Here is a 20,651-nt window from a genome sequence, read left to right on the forward strand (position 1 = left end):
GCCATCATCTCATTGGGGTACACCTAAAAAATAGTTAAAAAATATTTTCAATAATATACAATGACCAAAACACCCCTATAACTTCCAAAGTATTTTAGCCATCTTTTATTATTGAAATTATTTTTTGTGTCAAAATAATTTTAAAAAATTAAAAATAAAATAGTTAAAAAACGTGAATGTAATTGAAACCATCTCAGCCATCAGCCATCCATTCATAATAGACAACTGGACAGGGGAAGTATATCAATTTTATAGAAGCATAGAAAACTTACCCTACATGCAACAATAATAATCACACAATCCAACTGCAATCAGGCACAGAATTCGGAACTTCTTTGTTATTTACACAATGAATAGCCATCCATTCATAATAGACAATTAGACAGGGGAAGTATATAAATTTTATAGAAGCATAGAAAACTTATAGGGGAAGCATAGAAAACTTACCCTACATGCAACAATAATAATCACACAATCCAAATGCAATCAGGCACAGAACTGGGAACTTCTTTGTTATTTACAAAATGAATAAGAAATGCCACCAATTCAAACTTCCCTTCTCATTTCCAAGCAGAAATATGACATAAACTTAACTACCCTTGTCCACCCGCCATCAAACACCATATGACACCCCAAATATGTACTTACGTAAAGCACTAATTACATTTGGAAACTCCACTTCTACTAAAATAAAAACCAAAAACCCAAAAAGAAAAGTATTATACTCGAGAAAAAAAAAAATGTAGAAGACAGATTACAGGAACAGAATAAAAAAATAGCAAACATCAAGGGCATCTATGATGTAAAAAATTCGAGGATTGCATTGCAAACCTCGAATTAGGATTGCTCCTCGCCATCTTCATGCTTCTCTCTAGCAGTTTCTCTCTTCTGTCTTCACTTCCTCTCTAGGAGGACTTTGAGGCTGATTGCTTAGGGCGCCAGGCGGTCCTTCCCTTCACAATCTCGGGCCCCGTCTCAAGGCGAAGAAGGTGCTCGCATTCCATGCCACCGCCTTCGTCCTCCCCTTGGTCGGTGACAGATGTGAGGGACTGAAGCACATCATCCTTTCCACATTCGCGCCTATACTCCAGTGTCAAGCCTGCTAGCTCATGGCTCTCGAGAATGGAGACTGGTGCACTCTGAAAAATAATCCAGAAAAAAAATATTTCGCACTCAGCTCTCTAGGAGTCTGTCCAATTCACACACATACAAATGCCAACACCAAGAGTGTCCCTCTGTTGGACAAGCAACGAGAGGTAGCAGCATCTCTCATCTCGCTCAGTTCTGTTTAAAGATGCTCTCTCTCTCTCTCTCTCGGTACGTATAAAGGTACTTCCATTCCTGACCTTCTCCCTCACGCCGTGTATGAGGTGCACGCACCACACACCTGGCCACACATATATGCCTAAACCCCACTTACATTCTATGGCAGCTAGCAAGTTTTTTCTCACGGAATCTCCTTCTCTCTCCATTACATTTACTCTCTCCTCTAAATCACATTTGCTCTCTCACTCTCCATCACAAGCACTAATAAACAACACTACATAGCAAGCAATTGATGGTGGATTCTCTATCACTCCATGGCAAGAGTGGCATGGTCAAAGTAAGAGCATAATTCAAAAAAGCACCGCGAGCGAGTTTCCACTTTTCACCATCATACAAATTACTTTTTAAGAACTAGTACTCTTCTTCTCAAATTTTCCAATATCTCAGTAAAATCTGGAAAATAAAACTTGGTTTGGAAATAGAAAACAGAGAGATGCGAGAATCAATAATTGTGGGAAGTGCAGTGTACCTCGAGGATCCAGCCTATGTATTTAACATTGTTGACATGTTGGTTCACGTCCAAATCACTCCACCTTGGCTGCACAAAATAAGAAACCTCAGCCACATAATTAAATGTCTAGAGAGAGAGAGAGAGAAGGCTGCTTGAGATTTTAGGTTGTCATTGAACAGACAACTGCCACTGTCGATTGGACATTTCACAAATTCATCGATTAAGAATGTGTGTGTGAGAGAGAGAGAGTACTTCGGCCAGAGTCTATCAGGGGCTTCAACTTTCTCAGAAAGTTAAACTTGAAATATTGCAATGCCCAACTTGAAGTTCATGGTATCTCAAAAATCATAGTGTATAATTTCTAGATAGAAATTGGGTAAGTTTTTTCTCTTTAATTTGCATAAAAATTAACAGCTGAAATCGCGATACTTACAGTTAAGCCTGTGCGCACGTGATGAGCAGTGCCATCATCGAGCTTCGGCAGCTTCCTACCATCCTCTTCCATGACGGCAGAACGCTCAATGAAATAGGGCCCTATTTCTGCTCTCACGTCGTCTGGCATCTTTGATAATCGCCTGGTCCGCTTGTTCATCATCACCCACACACTACATGAGAGAGAGAGAGAAATTAATTCAGCTACAATTTTGTCAGAGGATCCTAAGAGCCACCAACTCTCTCTCTCTCTCTCTCCCTCCCTCTCTCTCTCTCTCTCTCTCTCTCTCTCTCTCTCTCTCTCTCTCTCTCTTAGAGTACACTATCCGTTTAGGAGCCAGGTTGACCACGTTGCCAGTAGCTTTGCTCAGGGAGCCAATTCTCGCTCTCTTTTTTTCACTTTTGCCTTTTCTTTTTTGAGTAGTAATTCTCAGACTTTATTGTACGTGTGTACATATGTATGTACTTATAGATATGGAGAGAGAGAGAGAGTCTTGTAGGAAATTCACACCTGGTCGCTCTCGTCACAATTTGGCCTGTCTTGCAATCACGCACAAGCCAGTCTCGACGCATCCCATTCTTCCCAGATGCACCAACCCATGTTTCTACTTCCACAACATCCCCCCTGCAAGAATCATTAGGAGCATCAATACTTGGTAATTCTAAGAGAATCTCTCTCTCTCTCTCTCTCTCTCTCTCTCTCTCTCTCTCTCTCAAATTTTTGCATAAGAATATAATAGAGGCAGGCTAAAAGAGTGTGAGCTAAAACTAAAAACAATTAAAGTCATATTTTATAGAAGTCAAAGATAATTTTGCCTAAATAGATGAGAACAATCAAGAGCCTAATTCCAGAGCATTATAAGAGTCAGAGGTCCAATGACGTTTCTTGAAAAGGCAAGTTTGAAAGAAACCAAAGTTAAGTAGGTAATGGAACTCATCAGTAAATTTCCTGTGGACAGGTATTGGCAAAGTGCTCAGCCTTGGCTTTGTAATACTTCTTTTTTTTTTTCTTATTTCTAGGTAAATAATAGAAATGGCAAAGCACTAGTTCTGTTGTTTTTTTTCCTCAGATGGGTGAAAATTCTGAGGCTCCACTGAGCGGTAAGCCCTTATTGTCACAGCTATTATTTCCATTTTTCTGCTGAAACTTTGAATGTGGCTACCATCAACATTATAGGTACATATGTCAAGGTTCATATTTGGATGCCTTGCTTAGAAGCGTGTGTGTGTGTGTGAGAGACAGAGAGAGAGAGTCCCCAGACCACATGGTTTGATCAAACAACGTCAAAACGCAAACCCATTTCATAACTGCAGCACATGAATGGCGACCTGTGACTGAACATGAGAGAGATCATATGGCTCTGAAGACGTGGTTTCCTCAAAAAGAGACCTCTACCCTGTTCTTATCTTCATTGCGATGGTAACCCATGGACAGGATATACCATGAAAACTAGATTCTCATACGACGAAGCAATAACCCTACTCCCAATCGAATTTGGATGGTAACCATGGACATCCAAAGGACATAAGTTAGTAAACTCAAAGCCCCACCCCTCAAGAAATAACTTAATTCACCTAATGACCTAGAGAGGAACATCTATCCCTCTCCTAGACCATACATTAATCATGACCCTCAAAAGACTTAACCCCACTCCCGAATCTCCAATACCTTTGCTTATCATGAAAAAATCCACATGCCTATTACCTAGGAGCATGCCTTTAACCTTCTAAAACACCTTAGCTAAATTCCTCTGCTCAAAACTCTATGCTTTTTCGTTTTTTTCTGACAAGGTTACATAGGAATGGTACTTGAGACGATGAACTATGAAAAGCCAGCCTCTAACGTCTTGACCCAAGCTCAATTCCTAGAACTCTATACACGTACTATGAAAGCAAATATCTCCCTAAAGTTAAGATTTAGCCATTTTCCTGTCAATGCCTCCTGACTTTCCTATAGTTTCATCTACAACTTTGGTGGAAAACTACTTTGGGGTTGATCACTGATGGGGACCTGACAATTGTGAACACTGAAACCAATCCACTATTCACTGAACCCAACACCAGTAGAAATTTCATGGTTAATCATCCAAATGTAAAGTATAGTTTACAAATTTCTCCACAACGTGTCCCAGATGTTTATTTTCCTTCTTATTGACCCTTTTGAATGCCTAATACCAACTCAGATACAAGCCATGCCAAACTACATTTGTTTATAACTAAAAAAAGTGAACCACTCATTGCTCTCAATACAGTCACAATCCTCAATTCACTCGTGTGAAATATATAATTATACCATTCAATGTCATGTTAGCTGATGTCTACACAAAAATTGGTGTCAAAGTCAGCGTTCAAAAACTCAGCTAAGTCGAACTCAACACCTTATTGAGACTAGTACCAAGGCACAAACTCGGTTTATATAAAAAAATCATAAAACTTACATATATTTTCTTTAGATCAATGTATAAATATTTTATATATATTTTTTATGATGATTCCTCAGTTTTTCTTCTCATTTCCTATATTTTACTATTTTCCCCTTTTTGATATTTTTATAAATTGCTTCCAGCTATAAACCAATTTTTTTCAAAATTCCATCTTTATATATTTTTCCAATCGTTTTTGGACGTCTACTGTTGTTCATGGTTTAGTTGGTTTTTCACCTTTTTCCCTTTATTCTTAACAATTTTTTATTTTTTAACCCTGTTCTAGAGAGTACATTACTCCGGTGAGTTCATGGGACTTGGTTTATGTTCAAAGCACCAATAAAGAAAGGGTATTAGAGGATAATACATCACGGCCATGGAGAAAACAGGAAGAAAATAATTTAGGGTGGATGCAGCATACCAAGATGGGTAGCGATCAGCCAGAATCTGCATGCGAGTGACCACCCATATAAGATCTCTTCGACTCATCGCTGGTGTACAACCGAAACCATCCCCAAGGAGGCCCGCACATCTAACATGGTTGAGGGCAGTTTCCTGCAAGTTTATCCATTCCATATCATAAATCAAATAAGTTTCGTGCATTTCCATACAAAATTTCATCGCATTTCCATATAATACTTTTAAATCAAGTCATACTTCTCGAAATCAAATCAAAACTGTTCATGCAACTTCATAGAAAACCAAGTCAATATGAGACAAACAGTTTTCAAATGGGAGAATTAAATTGTTATTTAAATAGAGAGAATAAGATTTCGTTATGCCACCATTCCTTGTTAAAGCCATCTCTCTCTCTCACACACACACATACCATACACAAAAAACCATTACCTGCAGATGATTCATCAGCGTCTCTATAGACGCTGTCTTATCCGCTCCAATCTCATACGACCTGATTGAAAAATTTTGGCTAAACACAAGCCCATCCTGAACAATTCTTCCAAACCCAAATGCATCAACAAGCTCCGGCCTCCTCGGCTTCCAGTCAAGGTTTGTCCATTGCTTCTCAGCCGCCAAGAAGATGGTTGTGATGGCAGTGAGAAGAAGACTCCAATCAGGCAACTGGTTAATGAAGGTCTTGGATTGGGTAGGAGAAGGTGAAGAAGAAGAGACCTCTTCATCTTGAGCTTCTTTCAAACCCAAACCCACTTTGGTACCATTTATCTTAGGAGGGGCCTGAGCATTGGCCTTGGCCTGAACACCACCATAGGAAACAGGCTTCGAATTCCCACCGAGTGCCATTGAAGCCTTGCCATTGGATGATGCAGAGGAGTTTTGTGCAGAGAGAGAAGACCCGACTGGGAGAAATGCAGAGGAAAAAGCCACAGTGGCAACCATGATGGAACTTGAGTTCTAATCAATTATGCATCAGAATCTCAATCTCGTACTTAGTTGTTCAGGTAAACCCTCAGTTAACTGAATATTGATCACCCAATGACAGTAGATGGGTGTGAGATTTGCAAAGCCACAGAGCCTCAAGACTTGACAAAAATCCAATACCTGTCACATAAACACAAAGAATCAGAATCTTAAAAACATTGAATTTCAAGAAAAAACACACAATCACCATCAAAACCTGAAACAAGATATCAAACCAGAGATATACCACAAAACTAATAAAACAATTGTTGTGTCCATAGCTGTAAATTATCAAAAACCCAAATTCCATAAACTCAAAAAGATAAATATGGGCAAAATCTAAGGAAAGGTTCCATTAGCCTCTAATTAAAGCAAAAGATACAAATAGGCTTTAATCAAAACAGAAGATGAAGAGAGAGAGAAAAAAAACAATGAAGAAAACAAACACAATAAGCCCAAAATTTAAAATAATAACAGAAAAGGAACCAAACCATACCATCAGAAAAATAGCATGCATCAACAATGTTTAAAAGACATTTTTCTTCAAATCTAAAAGAAATAATATTACTGTGTTAGTCAAGAAACCAATCCAAAAGAGCAAAAAGAGCATAGATCAGCTAAATTGAAAACAACGATCAACAGATCTGGGAAAATAACCCAAATAATATAATCTGCATCATGTAGAACCCTGAACAAGAGGAATAATTACAGGAAAAACCCTTTCTTTCTTTTACAAAAACAAAAGGCAAACATCTTGACAGAGAATCACCAGAAACTAATCCAATAACCCAAGATCTAGTGATGTAAACGATGAAAAAAGCAAAGTACAAATAAACCCAAGTTCACATTGCCTCAGAACAAAATTACTTTGCCCAAAATACTTTTTTTTTTCTTTTCTTATATATGACCAGCCAAAAAAGTGTAGAACAGCTAAATACAAATTAGATGGGATAATATGGTACAAATTGAACCACAAAACCTGTTGTCAATCAAAACTCCCTTCGCAACATCAAAATAAGAAACAAAACATACCCAGAAATCGTCTCCTCCAGAATTAAGACGTACAAGCACGTCTATTTTCCTCAAAAACATTAGTACTCCCCAAATCGGCTTCAAACCAGGAATTTGCATTTAATAAAATACAACAAATATGCATCACCCTTGAAAAAACCACATCAAACCATCTTATTTTCAAATTGAAATATATTTAAACGCAGAGTAACATCTGATTTCCACTGACAGTATCTCACCTGAAATGGGGACAAGACTGAGACCAACAGGCATAAGTCTTCAGATAACCAGGTGAAACTAAAAAACTTTCTAGAAAAACAGGAGGAGAATATTCAGTAAAGAAAAAATGGTGATTAAGGCTCTTGACTTGGTGGTTAGGGTGTAAGGGTCTCACCAATGTGGTCCTGGGTTCAAATCCAGGAAAACCCACCGATAGAAAAGCTATCCAAGGCTGATGCCACAGTCCTGATGTTGCTTTCAGGGTGCCTGTTCTTTACAGGTATCGCAAGGAGAAGACAAAAGAAGTAAAGGTAGATACTACGAGAACCATGTGATCTACTAATTTGAATAAATGTTACAGAGATAAATAAAACTTGGAAAAAGTAAAAAACAGTTGGGAATTTGGAATCCAGTAAAAGGTGAAGATAAAAAGGTTAGGAGAGAGAGAGGGGGATAAATAGAGAGAGAAAGGGGACAGTTGTCAGGCTTTCAACGGCTAAAGAAACCTCCAGATGTGCATATTCTTCGTAAACAAGGTAGAAATTTGTAAACAATTGAAGAATTGTGAATATTTTCTAGATTTGGAGGTATTCAGAGAGAACAATGGATAAGGACCAGAGACAACATTCAAAAGTTAATATACATAAATACAGCGAGAGAAAGCAGAAACCACGTGGTTTAGCAAATTAATGCTCTGAACTTTTTACCCACAAAGTATAATATATAATTTTTTTCAAATAATTGGAACCCAAAAAAGGAAAAATACCTCTGTTCTTTAACTGTTGATTGCATAACCAAGTGTCCAGGCCTTTATTCTAGAGAAAGAAAGGACTTTTGATGGGGGTAGAGAGAGAGTGTGTGAGACAGAGTGTATGTGAGAGAGAGAGAGATTTCTTAAAAAAACATACAGAATATTTCTTGAAGGGCTTGAGAAATTTCAAGCTTTTACCAAAGAAAAAGGTAAAAGGATGGGCAAAGAAAACCCAAAAGATGATTTTTTTTTTCAAAAAATCAGGAAAAAGAAATAAATTGAAAGGAAGCTTCCAGTTAAGAGAGGTGAAAGAATTAAAAGGAATAGGGCTTGAGAAATTTCAAATTTACCAAAGAAGAAGGTAAAAAGAAGGGCAAAGAAAACCCAAAAGATGATTATTTTTTTCTAAAAACAGGAAAAGAAAAAAAATTGAAGGGAAGCTTCCAATTAAGAGAAGTGAAAGAAATAAAAGGAAAATTATTAAACAATTTGAAAATGAATCATTGACAGCTGCAGAATGAAATATATATTTCAATGATTAATGATAACAAGAAGAAAACACGAAGAGAAGCAGAGGCAAACACGCAAAGTGTGAATAAACATGAAACCATGAAATTCAAAGCGCTTCAAAAACGTCTCCTAACTCAAAAAAGGAAGAAAAACACCAAACAGAGAAAAATAGGAGAAGAAGAAGACCAGCACTACAGACACAAAGAACATTTCCGGAAATTTAACAAATATGCAGAAATATATTGACAAATATGACGAAAAACCTAGAGAGAGAATGAAAAAATGCGAACAAATAGATAGAGACATAGGGATGAGGATTGAGGAGAGAATAAAGGAATAGATACAGATTTAGAGCCTTTTGTTCCGGTATTGAAATATTTGAAAAGAGTAAAGAAATGCTATTTTATTCTAGAGAGAGAGCAAAAGTGAAGAATGAGATCAGGAAAACACAGAGATAAATTCTATAGATTAAACAATCAACATAGATAGAGAAATCATTGGATATAGAATGAGACCGAGAGAAGACATTTCACGAAAAAGCGGAAACGAAAAACTAAAGGCTCGACGTCAAAAACCTCAATAATCACCTATCATCCAGGAAAATAAACCAATACTACACCAAAAAACTTCGTATTAACTAGAGAGAGAATGAACAAAAGCGAACAAATAGCGACAGAATAGAGAGGAGAGAAAATGAAGACATAGCTAGAGATTTAGAGCCTTTTATTACGGTATTGAAAATTTTGAAAAGAGTAAAGAAATACTATTTTATTCTATATAGAGAGAGAGAGATAGCAAAAGTGAAGACTGAGATCAGGAAAACAGAGAGATAAATTCTGCAGATTAAACAATCAATATAGAGAGAAATCATTGGATATATATATATATATATAGAAAGAGAGAGAGGAAATTCCACGAAAAAAGCACAAACGAAAAACTAAAGGCTTGACATCAAAAAACCTCAATAATCACCAATCATCCATGAAATAAAGCAATAGTACACCAAAAAAGTACATCAAAAATCACAAAAACAGAGCAAAAACAGAAAACATTCAATCGATCATGCACATTCTCAACCTCACAAAAATCAACAGAACAAACACGAAAAAATGGGGCAAAAATCCAAAAAAAAAAAAAAAAACCACAAAAAAAAAGTAAAAAGCACTGTGAAACACGGCACCTTATTCGCATTTAGCACAGGAAATACGAAGTTGCAAAGGCAACAACTCTCCTTTTTTCCACTATTTTTCCTGTTTTTAGGCCCCCTTTTTTCCCTACAAATAAAAAATGGAATAGTATAGGATGCCCTAAAAAACACGATATAGGGAAAAAGGGGATGGGGAAATCTTGTAATTCCAGTTCAGAGGTGGGAGAGCATGGTATTTATAGGATTGGAAAACCGCACAACGCCCGCACACCACATGGCCTCCCGCCTCGCGCGCCTCAAAATCTCAGTAGATTTCGAAACGAAATTTCGGTCCCCCCGCATCCTAACGAAACATTTTCTAATGTTTCAAATTTTTCAGTAAGGGATTTTCACATTGTATTGAAAATTTCTGGAGATTTTGAGACAAAATTTCGTTTCCCCGTAATTGAAAAACGGGAAAACATTTGAAATTACCTCCGTCCCGAAATTTGTCCGAAACTATAAGTGGGACCCGAATAAAGGTTCATCGCCGAGTTTTTGGGTGCGGCCAGCGAGAAGTCCAAGTTTTGTCAAAAGATATTCTACTCCCGCAGGAGTAGAATGTCTGTTTACTCTTTTTAGATAAAATTTTATTTAGCACTCATTTTTTGGAGATGTAATCTCCTCAATCCACAGATTAACCTTAAAAATAAATTCGTGATTGGGTCGGGTCCCAATAAAATTATTTAATTATATTTTATATTAGGACACGAAAAATATTATTAGACCTAAACCTAAACCCAAATAGTATTCAAGTCCAAAAAGACACGATTTGCTTAATCCAATATTTAGAATCATACCTAGATCCATTACCACCCCTACCTCTATACACTTAAAATATATATATATATCCTGATATTGAATAGGACTATTTGATTGTTAAACAATGAGATTTAAATATTAAAAAACTCAATTGTTTTTATTTTTTTATGAGATTAATCATCTAATAAGTAGTTCGCAAAATCTTAAATCCAAAACCTTCCTAAGGAGAGAGTTTAGAAATAAATTATACTCCCGAGGAAGTATAGTAGACGTGGCCAAGTTTTATTGGATATTAGATTACTAAATTGGGTTTTCTACTTTTATCTCGGTTATTGCAAATTAATTAGGGCTGACTGTCATTTTCTGGGAATGTTGGGGGTAATATAGGAAACATGGCATGGTGCCGTTTTGATGGGAAGCTTTGATATATCATGAAGGCGTGGGGGGTACCTCTACAATTTCATATTCAAGGTTTATTTTCAAATGGGCCATTTTTTATATATTTATTATGGAGTAACGATTTTAAGACCACCCATAAATATAGAACTCAAAGGATTATCATTAAAATTGGTATGGATCTCTAAAACAATTATCACATACACGTGGGATTTGATTTTTCTATAGATCCGTGTCAAGTTTAATGATGATCTTTTGAAGATCTTACATACATGCGTGAAAAAAAGTCTTATAAGATCATTTTTCATGGGTTGGGTTTTTATAAGATTCTCACTTTATACCGAACAAGAAAAGAGTATCTCTAAATTTTGTTAGATTATGTAGATCAAAATTCATAATTAACTCTAATTATGAATCTTAAAATTCTAAAAATGATGAGATCTAGTAGATCTATAAATATTAAAATATCTTGAAAATAAATAGCCTAGATAACTTGTTATAAAATATACTATTTTTAAAGATTTTTTTGGGTAATTCATTCTGATTTTTAAGGCTTAAAATTTATTTTCTTTATATACTATTTTTAGAGATTTTTTTGGGTAATTCATTCTGATTTTTAAGGCTTAAAATTTATTTTCTTTATATCCATGTGTTGAGGTCTCACTTTGAAAGTTTTCCAACTTCAAAACGCTCTTTTCAACTTAATTTTTTAGGGGTGTGTTGCTTTTGTATCATAAGTTTGCAACCTTTTGTAACTTTTTCAATTAGACGACAGAAGTTTTGGCATAAAGTTTTATGCTCCTATAGGAGTATGTTATGTATTTACTCTCTCAAGTAAACCTAATTTAGGATTAAGTATAGGACCCCCAAAACTTGGAAATATGATCAATTCAACGCATTAACTAATATCAACAATTTTTAAAAAAAAATAGTAATTGCACTCTCTATACACTTGAACAAAATAATGTCCCAATATTCAATAGCAACGGTCTAATTTTGAGAATATAATATCTAAGAGTTTAAAAAAAATGATTTGCACTTAGAAAAATGAATATAAAAAGTATTTTTTAAATAATTATCTAGTGATTATTAAGTGAACCCCAAAATTGGATATTAAAAAACTCACCCAAGTCAGTATTATGAGTGCGAGAGTAAATATATACTGTGCTCTCGCCCTCTTCTAACTCGTCTAAAGGATCTGACCAGATAAATCACCCTGTCAAAGTATTCCGTAAAATGACTACCATACCCCTAATGGGTATAGTTCCTCCCTGTGCATTACTTAGCTCCTTTTCAGATGAGATCTATGTCATTATCAATATTGGATTCCAAAATCAAATTTTACATCTGAATAATCTCTAGCACCACTATTATGAATTTAGAAAAAATAGATTTCCAGGTTTAAATATAGATTATTTTTAAATTTGATTTTGGATCATTTATCACGGTTTCATTTATTCCTCTTCATGTTATTAAATCTGCATCATTTTTTGAGCTATAAAATAATAGATTGAAAGTAGGAATACATATGGAGTATCATTTAGACATCTCGTATGCCAAAAAATGCATAGCCTCAAGTTTGAGTGGTTTGTGGGAGATTGTGACCTATTCTTCAAGTTGTTAGTTCCCCAAAGAATAGTAGTTGATACATGCGATGGCTTACATCTATATTACTGAGTGAGAAGTAATTGGTACATGTGATGGTTTGCATCTTTATTATTGACAAAGAATAAATCATCATCATCATCATCAGAGTTTTTTTTTCAAATTATTTGACATTGGTTATACAAAATTTTGATCCGTCATTCCACTCTATCAATAACTATTATCTTTAATGAAGTCATAAGTCTCCATACATCTTTTCACTATTGAACAAGAACAATAAGGGTGTAAATCCTTTATGAAGCTTAATGATATTTTTGTTCTTTTAATGTTATTTTCAATTGTCAAAGCCTTTAAAACTTTTTTCTATTTTCTTTCTCAATTCACATCCACTCATTTACTCCTAATATCTCCCAATTTAAAACTTTGGGATCCTCATAGATGAATGCCATTATGCCACGCGTTCCGTTGCCGTTGGCTATTATAAAGGATGCGTTTCTATGTCAGCCGACTCATACTGTACATATGTGGACCCCTGACTAAACCATCTTAAAAGTAGATTTTTAATCTAAAAATCTAAGGATTCATGATCTAGGGTAAGATGATCATGAACATGAAAAATAAATAACATTGTTTATATTTAAAATGTGATTTTTTAAAAAAAACAATTCTACATCTATAAACCCAATGAGTTTTTTACCACGCCCATCTTAAAGATGGACATTGGTGACCGAATGCGATTGAATATTTGAAACTTCTCCTATTATAAATAGATTGAATATTTGAGACTTTTTTCGATTTTTATTTCGCATATCACAAAACCGAAAAGACAACTTTTATGTGCCACTCTACAATGAATCCCTTTTGATATTTTTTAGTTGGAAAAAGTTTATATAAGGATGCTACCTTATGATGTGCATTTTATAATATATTATCTACACCGTCCATTTTCAAGATTTTCATATGTTTATAGATCTACTTGATTTTAACTATTTTTTAAATTTAAAATTTTATAATTAGATATAAAAATAGATTTTGAGATAATCCTAACAACATTTTACATCAAAATTATACACCATGAGAAAATTTGAAGGGTACTACCTCTACACCAACGAAGGCGTCTGTATGCCGACTGCACCCGTTTTAGTTTGCCATCGTTATCTCTCCCTTTCAAGAATCCTCTCTTCCCTCACTCTGTCCCAAAAAAGCTAAACATTTTCCACATAGAAGGCCCATGAAGGAAACTCAGAATGAGAGCATCGCCGTCCATTCAGATGATGGACAAGGACAGAGTGGGACTCTCCAAAATTTAAATGACGAGTTCCAATCTCTTCTATCATTTCAACGAATGATGACCCCTCCAAATACTATGGAGGTTTCTTTCACTTATATATATATATATATATATATATATATATATATATATATATATATATAAATAAGAGTATGTCTAGAGTTAACAACCCAATATACAAAGGTTCAAATTAGAAAGGGTTGTGATGGATGTATTTATTAAAACAATCATTACTTTTTCATTAAAAAATTATTTAAATACCATTAAGCAAGGATAAATTTAAAATTTTTACAAAAGTACAATGGCGTTTTGGAAGTTAATGTATTGAACTTTATTTGTAGAGTACTTTTAGTTAAAATTTCAATTTTACCCTTTATAGAGATGACAAAAATACCATTTTTCATGCAATAATATTTACAATTTTGTCCCACAAAAGTAACTTTATTTAAAAAATAGAAAACAAAATTAATAAATCCACCCTACACAACTTTTTCTATCTTTAACTTTTGTAATTTAAAAGGTTGTGAAGTTTAGGCTCGACGCCGTCCTATTTTTTTGGACAACGTGGATTAAAGACCGTCATGAACTTAACATATCTGTGGCGGTCCATCACTGACTTAGCATATCCGTGGCGGTCCATCACGGACAAAGCAATTCATGACGGGATGTTTTTCATGTAATTTTCAAGCAAAAAATATGGGAGGACCACCACGGCTCCCATAGGTCCGTGGCGGTTTTTAGGCAAAACCGTTAGGAACATAGCATGTTCGTGATGGGGGCGAAAAACTGTAGCACTTCGCCTATAGACTTTTTTAAGACATTTATATATATATATATATATATATATATATATATATATATATGTGTGTGTGTGTGTGTGTGTGTGTGTGTATGTGTGTGTTGTCACAATCACACATACCACACACATATATACCATCATTGTTATCAAAAATGTTTTCCCAACTAGTTGACCCCAATTAATTAGAAAAACACTTCGACGACAATGATATGTATGTATATGTGCAATATTTGGGTGTGACATCAACCACTCATCTCCTCTTAGAAAGCTATGGAAATTTGCCATGATCTTTCATGTCCTCCAAGGTATCATTGTTATGTTTAATGAACGATTGAGAATTTGCTGATCTGATTAGAAATCAAACGGCTGGGATGAGGACCCGTAGGTGGGCGATTTAAATTTAAGGAAACCCAAAACCACCCATTTCATCGCCAGTTACTTTTTCTGAAAAAAATCTTCATAATTTATAGCTGACTGGGAATCGTGTGAGCCAAGGAGGGCAAATCACAATCAGACCCCCGTTTTGGGAGTTGCATTGACTGAAATATATGAATATTGGGACTGATTTGAAAATCGTTTCAAGAAATATAATGGATGAAAATTCATATGATATTTTTATTATCACCCTCCAATAACATAAGGGATTGTCATAAAAACTATTTATTTATTTTATATGGAGGTCACAATCATTCATACACATTAAATGTTAATTTGGATGGTTTGTGATGAATCACGAAGTTTGAAGTTTTTTTTTTTCTTTTTGAACTTTGTATTTATTCAACGAGACCTATCTCTTTGGTATAAGGAGGTCACAATTAATCTTGACCATTTGATGTGAAATTAGATTACTGCATTTATTCTATTGACCAAGCTCAAACTTCAAAATAAATTTTTTTGAATTTGTGTCACATCCAAGCTATCAGATTTCATATCGGATGATTGTAAGTAATTGTAAGCCCCTTGTATCAAAGGTAAATGATATAATTATGTACAATCTCTTTAAAAAATAAATTATTAAGACATGGCACATTTCTTCATATGAATGATTTATTTTTTATTTTTGAGGACATAATTGTTAAAATGATCCATCAATTTATTTTTCTAATGGTATTGTATACAATGAGACTATTTACAATTACTTAAAATCATCCGATGTGAAATCTGAAAGCTGAGGTGTGCCACAAAGTTCAAAAAAATTTATTTTGAAGTACTACCTCTTTAGAGTCTTGGCGTAAACAGAGTTACCACTTCACCTGAGGTTATTTTTTAGGACATAATTGCTAAAATGATCCACCAATTTCTATTGAATGCTTATTTTCCTAAACAAATAGCATTTAGGAAATGAGGTGCTTAAACAAGGACATTTTTTTTGGTGGTTTTCTACGGCTTGTGCTATAGCCAAAAAAACATTCAAGTGGGGCCAAATAAGCAAATTGTATTAGTTGGCATGTAAAAATTATATTTCAGGAATGGAACTTATAACAAGAATAATATTTAAACCATTGCTTAATATGTGACTTTAAGTGAGTAAAATCACTACTCACTTCTTCATTGTTACCAAGAGAAAACAAAGGGCAACTTGTGCATCTTTCCAATAAGATTATCCAAATGATAATTAAATGAAAGGGGCTTTTAAAGAGTGTGATTTATATATAAGGTTGCAATTTTAAACAATCAAATCAAGGTGCACCGTCAAATTTTATTGTAACATGTCATTTTGGAGTAAAAAAAATTATTAGGATGATATGAGAATCTATTTTCATATCTAATTATAAAATTTTAAACTCTAAAAATGGTTCAAATCGAAAAAATCTATAAACACATCAAAACTCTAAAAACGAGAGGTCCAAATAATATGTTGCAAGATGCAATGCCTTTTGGATCCGAAATCTTTTTTCTTTTTTTCATATTCATATATGGGCAAGCTTTCTATGCTTCCCCTATAATATAAAACTTGTATACTTCCCCTTATCCAACCGTCCATTTTGAATGGAGGGCTAAGATTGCCCCAATCACAATGTCACGCCTTTATACTATTTTATTTTTAATTTTTTTCTATAAACTATTTTGACACCAAATTTTGGATGTCCAATCCCCCATTAAACTCGCACTAGCGAACAATATAAAAAATATATATTCAATAAAATAAAATGACCAAAATACCTCTGAAAGCTTTGAGGGGTATTTTGGTTATTATATTTTTATCAAAAAAGTACTTTTAATAATTTTTATAGGTGCGCCCCAATGAGAAGATGACACATACTAAATTAGTCATACAATTTGTATAAAAAAACCTAAAAATAAAATACTTGACGACATAGGATCTAGGATCAAACAGTGATAGATGGTAGGGGGGGGAAGCATAGATCTTCTATGCTGTATAGGAAGTATAGAAACCTTTCCCTTCATATAATTCGATGTTGAGATGATCATTCAAGGGATTTTCCAACATCAAAACGACATTTTTTCATGAATTTTTGAGGTGTACCTTAATTTTACATTTTAAGTTTGCAAACTTATAGAAGGAACAACATTACTTAATATTTGTTCAGGTAACGGCTTGACCATTTTACTGATAGTTTTTTGAAAATAAATCTATATTAATATTACAATATACATCGTAAAACTCGTTAGACATTGATTTTGGATCATAATTTTCTTCTAGGAATTACCTGTAAGTTTCTTATTATAGAATGGCTTATATTCTCATAATTATAATTTGACGACATATACGACCAATCCTTTATCACATATATTTCTTTTCTACAGACTACAAAATCACTCTTCGAAAGCAATAAATGATTAGATACATTAGTAAAAATAAATAAAAATTATATAAGGCATTAATCTTATATGGAAACTAAGGTCTTGGAAAACAGAAACAATCATCTAAATCACTTCTCTGGATTTCTGATTTGATTACATTCTACATTACAGAACCGGTCCTTAAAAATTTTCAATTTTTTTTTTAGAAGTAGGGCCATTTGTGTTCGTTTCTTTGATTGTTTCTATTAGAGAATCAGTTTGAACCGACTGTGTTATGGGGGAAAGATATTTACCAAAAACTAATTCGTCCTGAAGATTCTTGATCTGAATCGACTGATTCTTGTCCAACTCGACATTTTGTGAACCTCATAAAAAACGATGTACTTTTTATTGGAGTATTTATGGAAGTCTTAACGAAACAAGTTTTCCAATTTATAACAAGCTTAGAGATGAAACAAATTAAGGGTTCCGATTTTTCGAGGACTAGCGTCTTGCTGAACTGTAACCGTCGATCAAAAACATGTTCCTAGCCTCTTTGCATGCCACGTGTCGGTAAAGACACCGGTCCAGATCAGCATGTTCTGGAGATCCTCCGGGAAACTTTTAGGTGGAAAAACAAAGGACGAAAATGCCCAAAAAGCCTTTTCCTAGGACTACTTTATTCGTCACTTTTTCAACTTAAAATGACAAAAGTCCAACCTATGCCAATTTATCTATAAGAATCAGAATGCCCCCATCCTTTCAGGTTTTATATAAGAGAAATCATAAAAAATATCTTTATACCCAATAAATATCAAAATTTTACTACTACTTTATTGGTTAGTTATTAAAACAATATAATTTGTTTAAAAACTAGGGATGCACGTACTGTAGAGATATATATCTAGAGATTTATGTAATTGCCGCATATACCGATCTATAGGACATATTAGATTTGTTTCATGGATGAACTATTGGATGATTAAGAAATAATATACTCATATGATGAGTATAATTGAGATGAGAATGTTGAAATGGATGAGTGACAAGAAACAATAAAATTCGAAATGAATACATCTGAAAAAACTTATGTGTGGCTTTAATGAATAATAAGATGAGGGAAAATGGACTTAGATTGGTAGACCATGTACAATGTAGATCCAATTCAACACCAGTTATGATGTGCAATTTGGTTTTAGTAGATGACTTTAAAAGGGCAAGGGGAAAACTTAAATAGACATATATAGAAGTAGTGAGAAAATATATGTGGACATATATGTGGACATATATAGAAGTAGGTTTTATTGAGCATGACTTATGAAACAAATCCTAAATAATTGGGATAAGGCTTTGATGATGAGGATGATAATCAATTTTTTTTAAAAAAAAATATTTTAATACCCACCACTTTGCTTTGAACCTAGAATACCTTGCCCTAATAGAGCCATGATGCCTAAGGATTCCCCTTGTAGGCTTTCCCTTGACATCGCAGCCCTATTACAATCGTGATGCACCATCATGGCCCTAATAGGGACACTATGTCCAAGGTCCCCTTGTGGGTGTACCCTCGGGTGCATTCAAATTGCCTTGGGCATCACGGTCCCATTAAGGCTTTGATAGTGCATCATGGCTCTAATAAGGCCATGATACCCTAGGGAAGCACTCCTGACCTCGTTAGAGTTGTGAATGACATTTTGATTAAACAAAAACATCTTGGGTATGGAAATTAAAAATTCTAAAAATAATATAGATTGAATAGATCTATAAACACTTGAACATCTTAAAAATAGACGATAAAAAATAACTTGTTACAAAATGTACTATTTTTACGACTTTCATATTTTTTTTTGGTTTTTTCCATATCTATCATCTTGCGGTCGAGATGATCAATGGGTTGGGTGGTTTTTTCAACATTGACACACCCTTTTGAGGACTTTTGAAATGCTGTTTACCTCAACGTACAAGTTTGACATTTTATATAAACTTTTTCCTTATAAACTATACTTTTTTTGCACATTTATTTTAAAGCTTTAGCGGAATAAGTAGTTACGTTATTCGATTTGCCACTTAAATTTCTCGTAATTTTTTTTGAAACTTTATTCGTTTTTAAACGAGAGCTTCACAACTTTTACTAGAAATTATATTTGAAAAAGAATGTTTACATTTATATTAAAAAATTAATTCACAGCTTTTAAATTTAATGGTGAGGTGAAAATTAAAAGTTGTGAATTAATTTTTGAATATACTTAATTCACAAATTCTAAATTTCGAATATACTTCATAGATTTAACGGTGCGGTGAGAGATATAACACGGCTTTAGTGATGATTATATTAAACAACTTGAATTCATATCTATTTTATCGCTATAATTCAAAATTAAGACTTGGATATTATCCGGGTAAATATTAATTATCACGATATTTTAAAATTTATATATCATTGATAATATTGCATGTTATTCAAAAGTAAAATTATCCATTTAATTTCGAGATTGAAAATTGATGGGGCGACTTGGGAGCAATTTGCGAGGAATCTATAAATGATTATGCAAGTTAAGGCTATTGGATAACATTTTTTATATGTCAATTTTCTTCGTACACCGAAAATTACTTTCAACGTTATCATTAATATAGAATAAAATGTTTAACATATTTATGTTTTTAGTCATTTATAATTTGAAAGCACATTTACCAATTAGGCAATTGTTAATATTAAATTATAATTCTTACATCTATTTTGGATTTTTTTTTTTATAAAAAAGGTCCCACAACAGAAATGAATTTAGCTTTATCTTATTTATTGCAATGAAGATTTATGCATTACAACTCTGATGTGAAAATATTCCTATATTATAAAGTGAGCAAGTAACATCTAAAGTTATCAGTACAAGAATCTTAAATTATTAAGACTGTTATATGAAGATAAATTTATTATTGCAAACTATCTTAATGTCAATGTAGAATTTGTTTTACAAAATAATTTTTTTAGTAATTGTTAAAACTTTGGAAATTATTATGTGTCCTTATTTTATTTCAAGGGAAATTAATCAATGGGACAACCTTATATCGTGGAAATAACGTGCACCTTAAGAATTTAGTAGAAAAGATTTTGGAAAACCTTCTAATAGATAATGTCGACCTCGATATTTATGGATATAAAAACAATATATTAAGTTTTAAAAATAATACATACGCAAAAAGGAAGAGACTCATAGAATGGCAGAGGCCCATAGAGCTTTTGTACATTTTCGTTAATCCATGAAAAAGAATCTATATAGACACATAGATCCATGGACCCGTACATCTCGATCGGAAAAGAATCGATAGAAAAATAAAGAATCGGAATTGATAGATATGTTTATCGAAA

The 20,651-nt window shown here is 33.7% G+C and overlaps 1 protein-coding gene across 16 annotated transcripts; it reads right to left on the reverse strand.

Annotated features, from left to right (window-relative positions):
• Nucleotides 1-536: 536 nt before the first annotated feature.
• On the reverse strand, nucleotides 537-9,857 carry FATB (fatty acyl-ACP thioesterases B). Of its 16 annotated transcripts, none has more exons than XM_088867972.1 (10): nucleotides 9,681-9,857; nucleotides 7,415-7,506; nucleotides 7,260-7,329; nucleotides 7,042-7,169; nucleotides 5,482-6,150; nucleotides 5,054-5,187; nucleotides 2,721-2,834; nucleotides 2,211-2,382; nucleotides 1,796-1,864; nucleotides 537-1,139 (listed from the first exon to the last, which is right to left on the reverse strand). In XM_088867972.1, exons 5-10 carry the CDS (start codon nucleotides 5,986-5,988, stop codon nucleotides 906-908), a joined length of 1,230 nt encoding a protein of 409 aa, XP_088724098.1. In that variant the 5' UTR covers nucleotides 5,989-6,150; nucleotides 7,042-7,169; nucleotides 7,260-7,329; nucleotides 7,415-7,506; nucleotides 9,681-9,857; the 3' UTR covers nucleotides 537-905. The 16 variants fall into 16 exon arrangements, with proteins under 16 accessions (XP_088724098.1, XP_088724099.1, XP_088724100.1 ...); XM_088867973.1 differs by having other exon boundaries at nucleotides 8,006-9,857; XM_088867974.1 differs by having other exon boundaries at nucleotides 7,415-7,511; nucleotides 8,006-9,773.
• Between the last annotated feature and the right edge of the window lie 10,794 nt (nucleotides 9,858-20,651).

The sequence above is a fragment of the Amborella trichopoda genome, chromosome 5 (genome assembly GCF_054954075.1).
Source record: "Amborella trichopoda isolate Santa Cruz 75 chromosome 5, AtrichopodaSantaCruz75HAP2 v2.0, whole genome shotgun sequence".
Taxonomy (NCBI): domain Eukaryota; kingdom Viridiplantae; phylum Streptophyta; class Magnoliopsida; order Amborellales; family Amborellaceae; genus Amborella; species Amborella trichopoda.

Excerpts from the sequence above, each read along its gene's own strand:
- FATB (XM_088867962.1), bottom strand. The coding sequence starts at position 5,988 with ATGGTTGCCACTGTGGCTTTTTCCTCTGCATTTCTCCCAGTCGGGTCT. Across the intron at positions 5,188-5,481 it reads CGCTGATGAATCATCTGCAG|GAAACTGCCCTCAACCATGT; the intron begins GTAATGGTTTTT and ends ATAAACTTGCAG. Across the intron at positions 2,383-2,720 it reads ATTGTGACGAGAGCGACCAG|TGTGTGGGTGATGATGAACA; the intron begins GTGTGAATTTCC and ends TCTCTCATGTAG.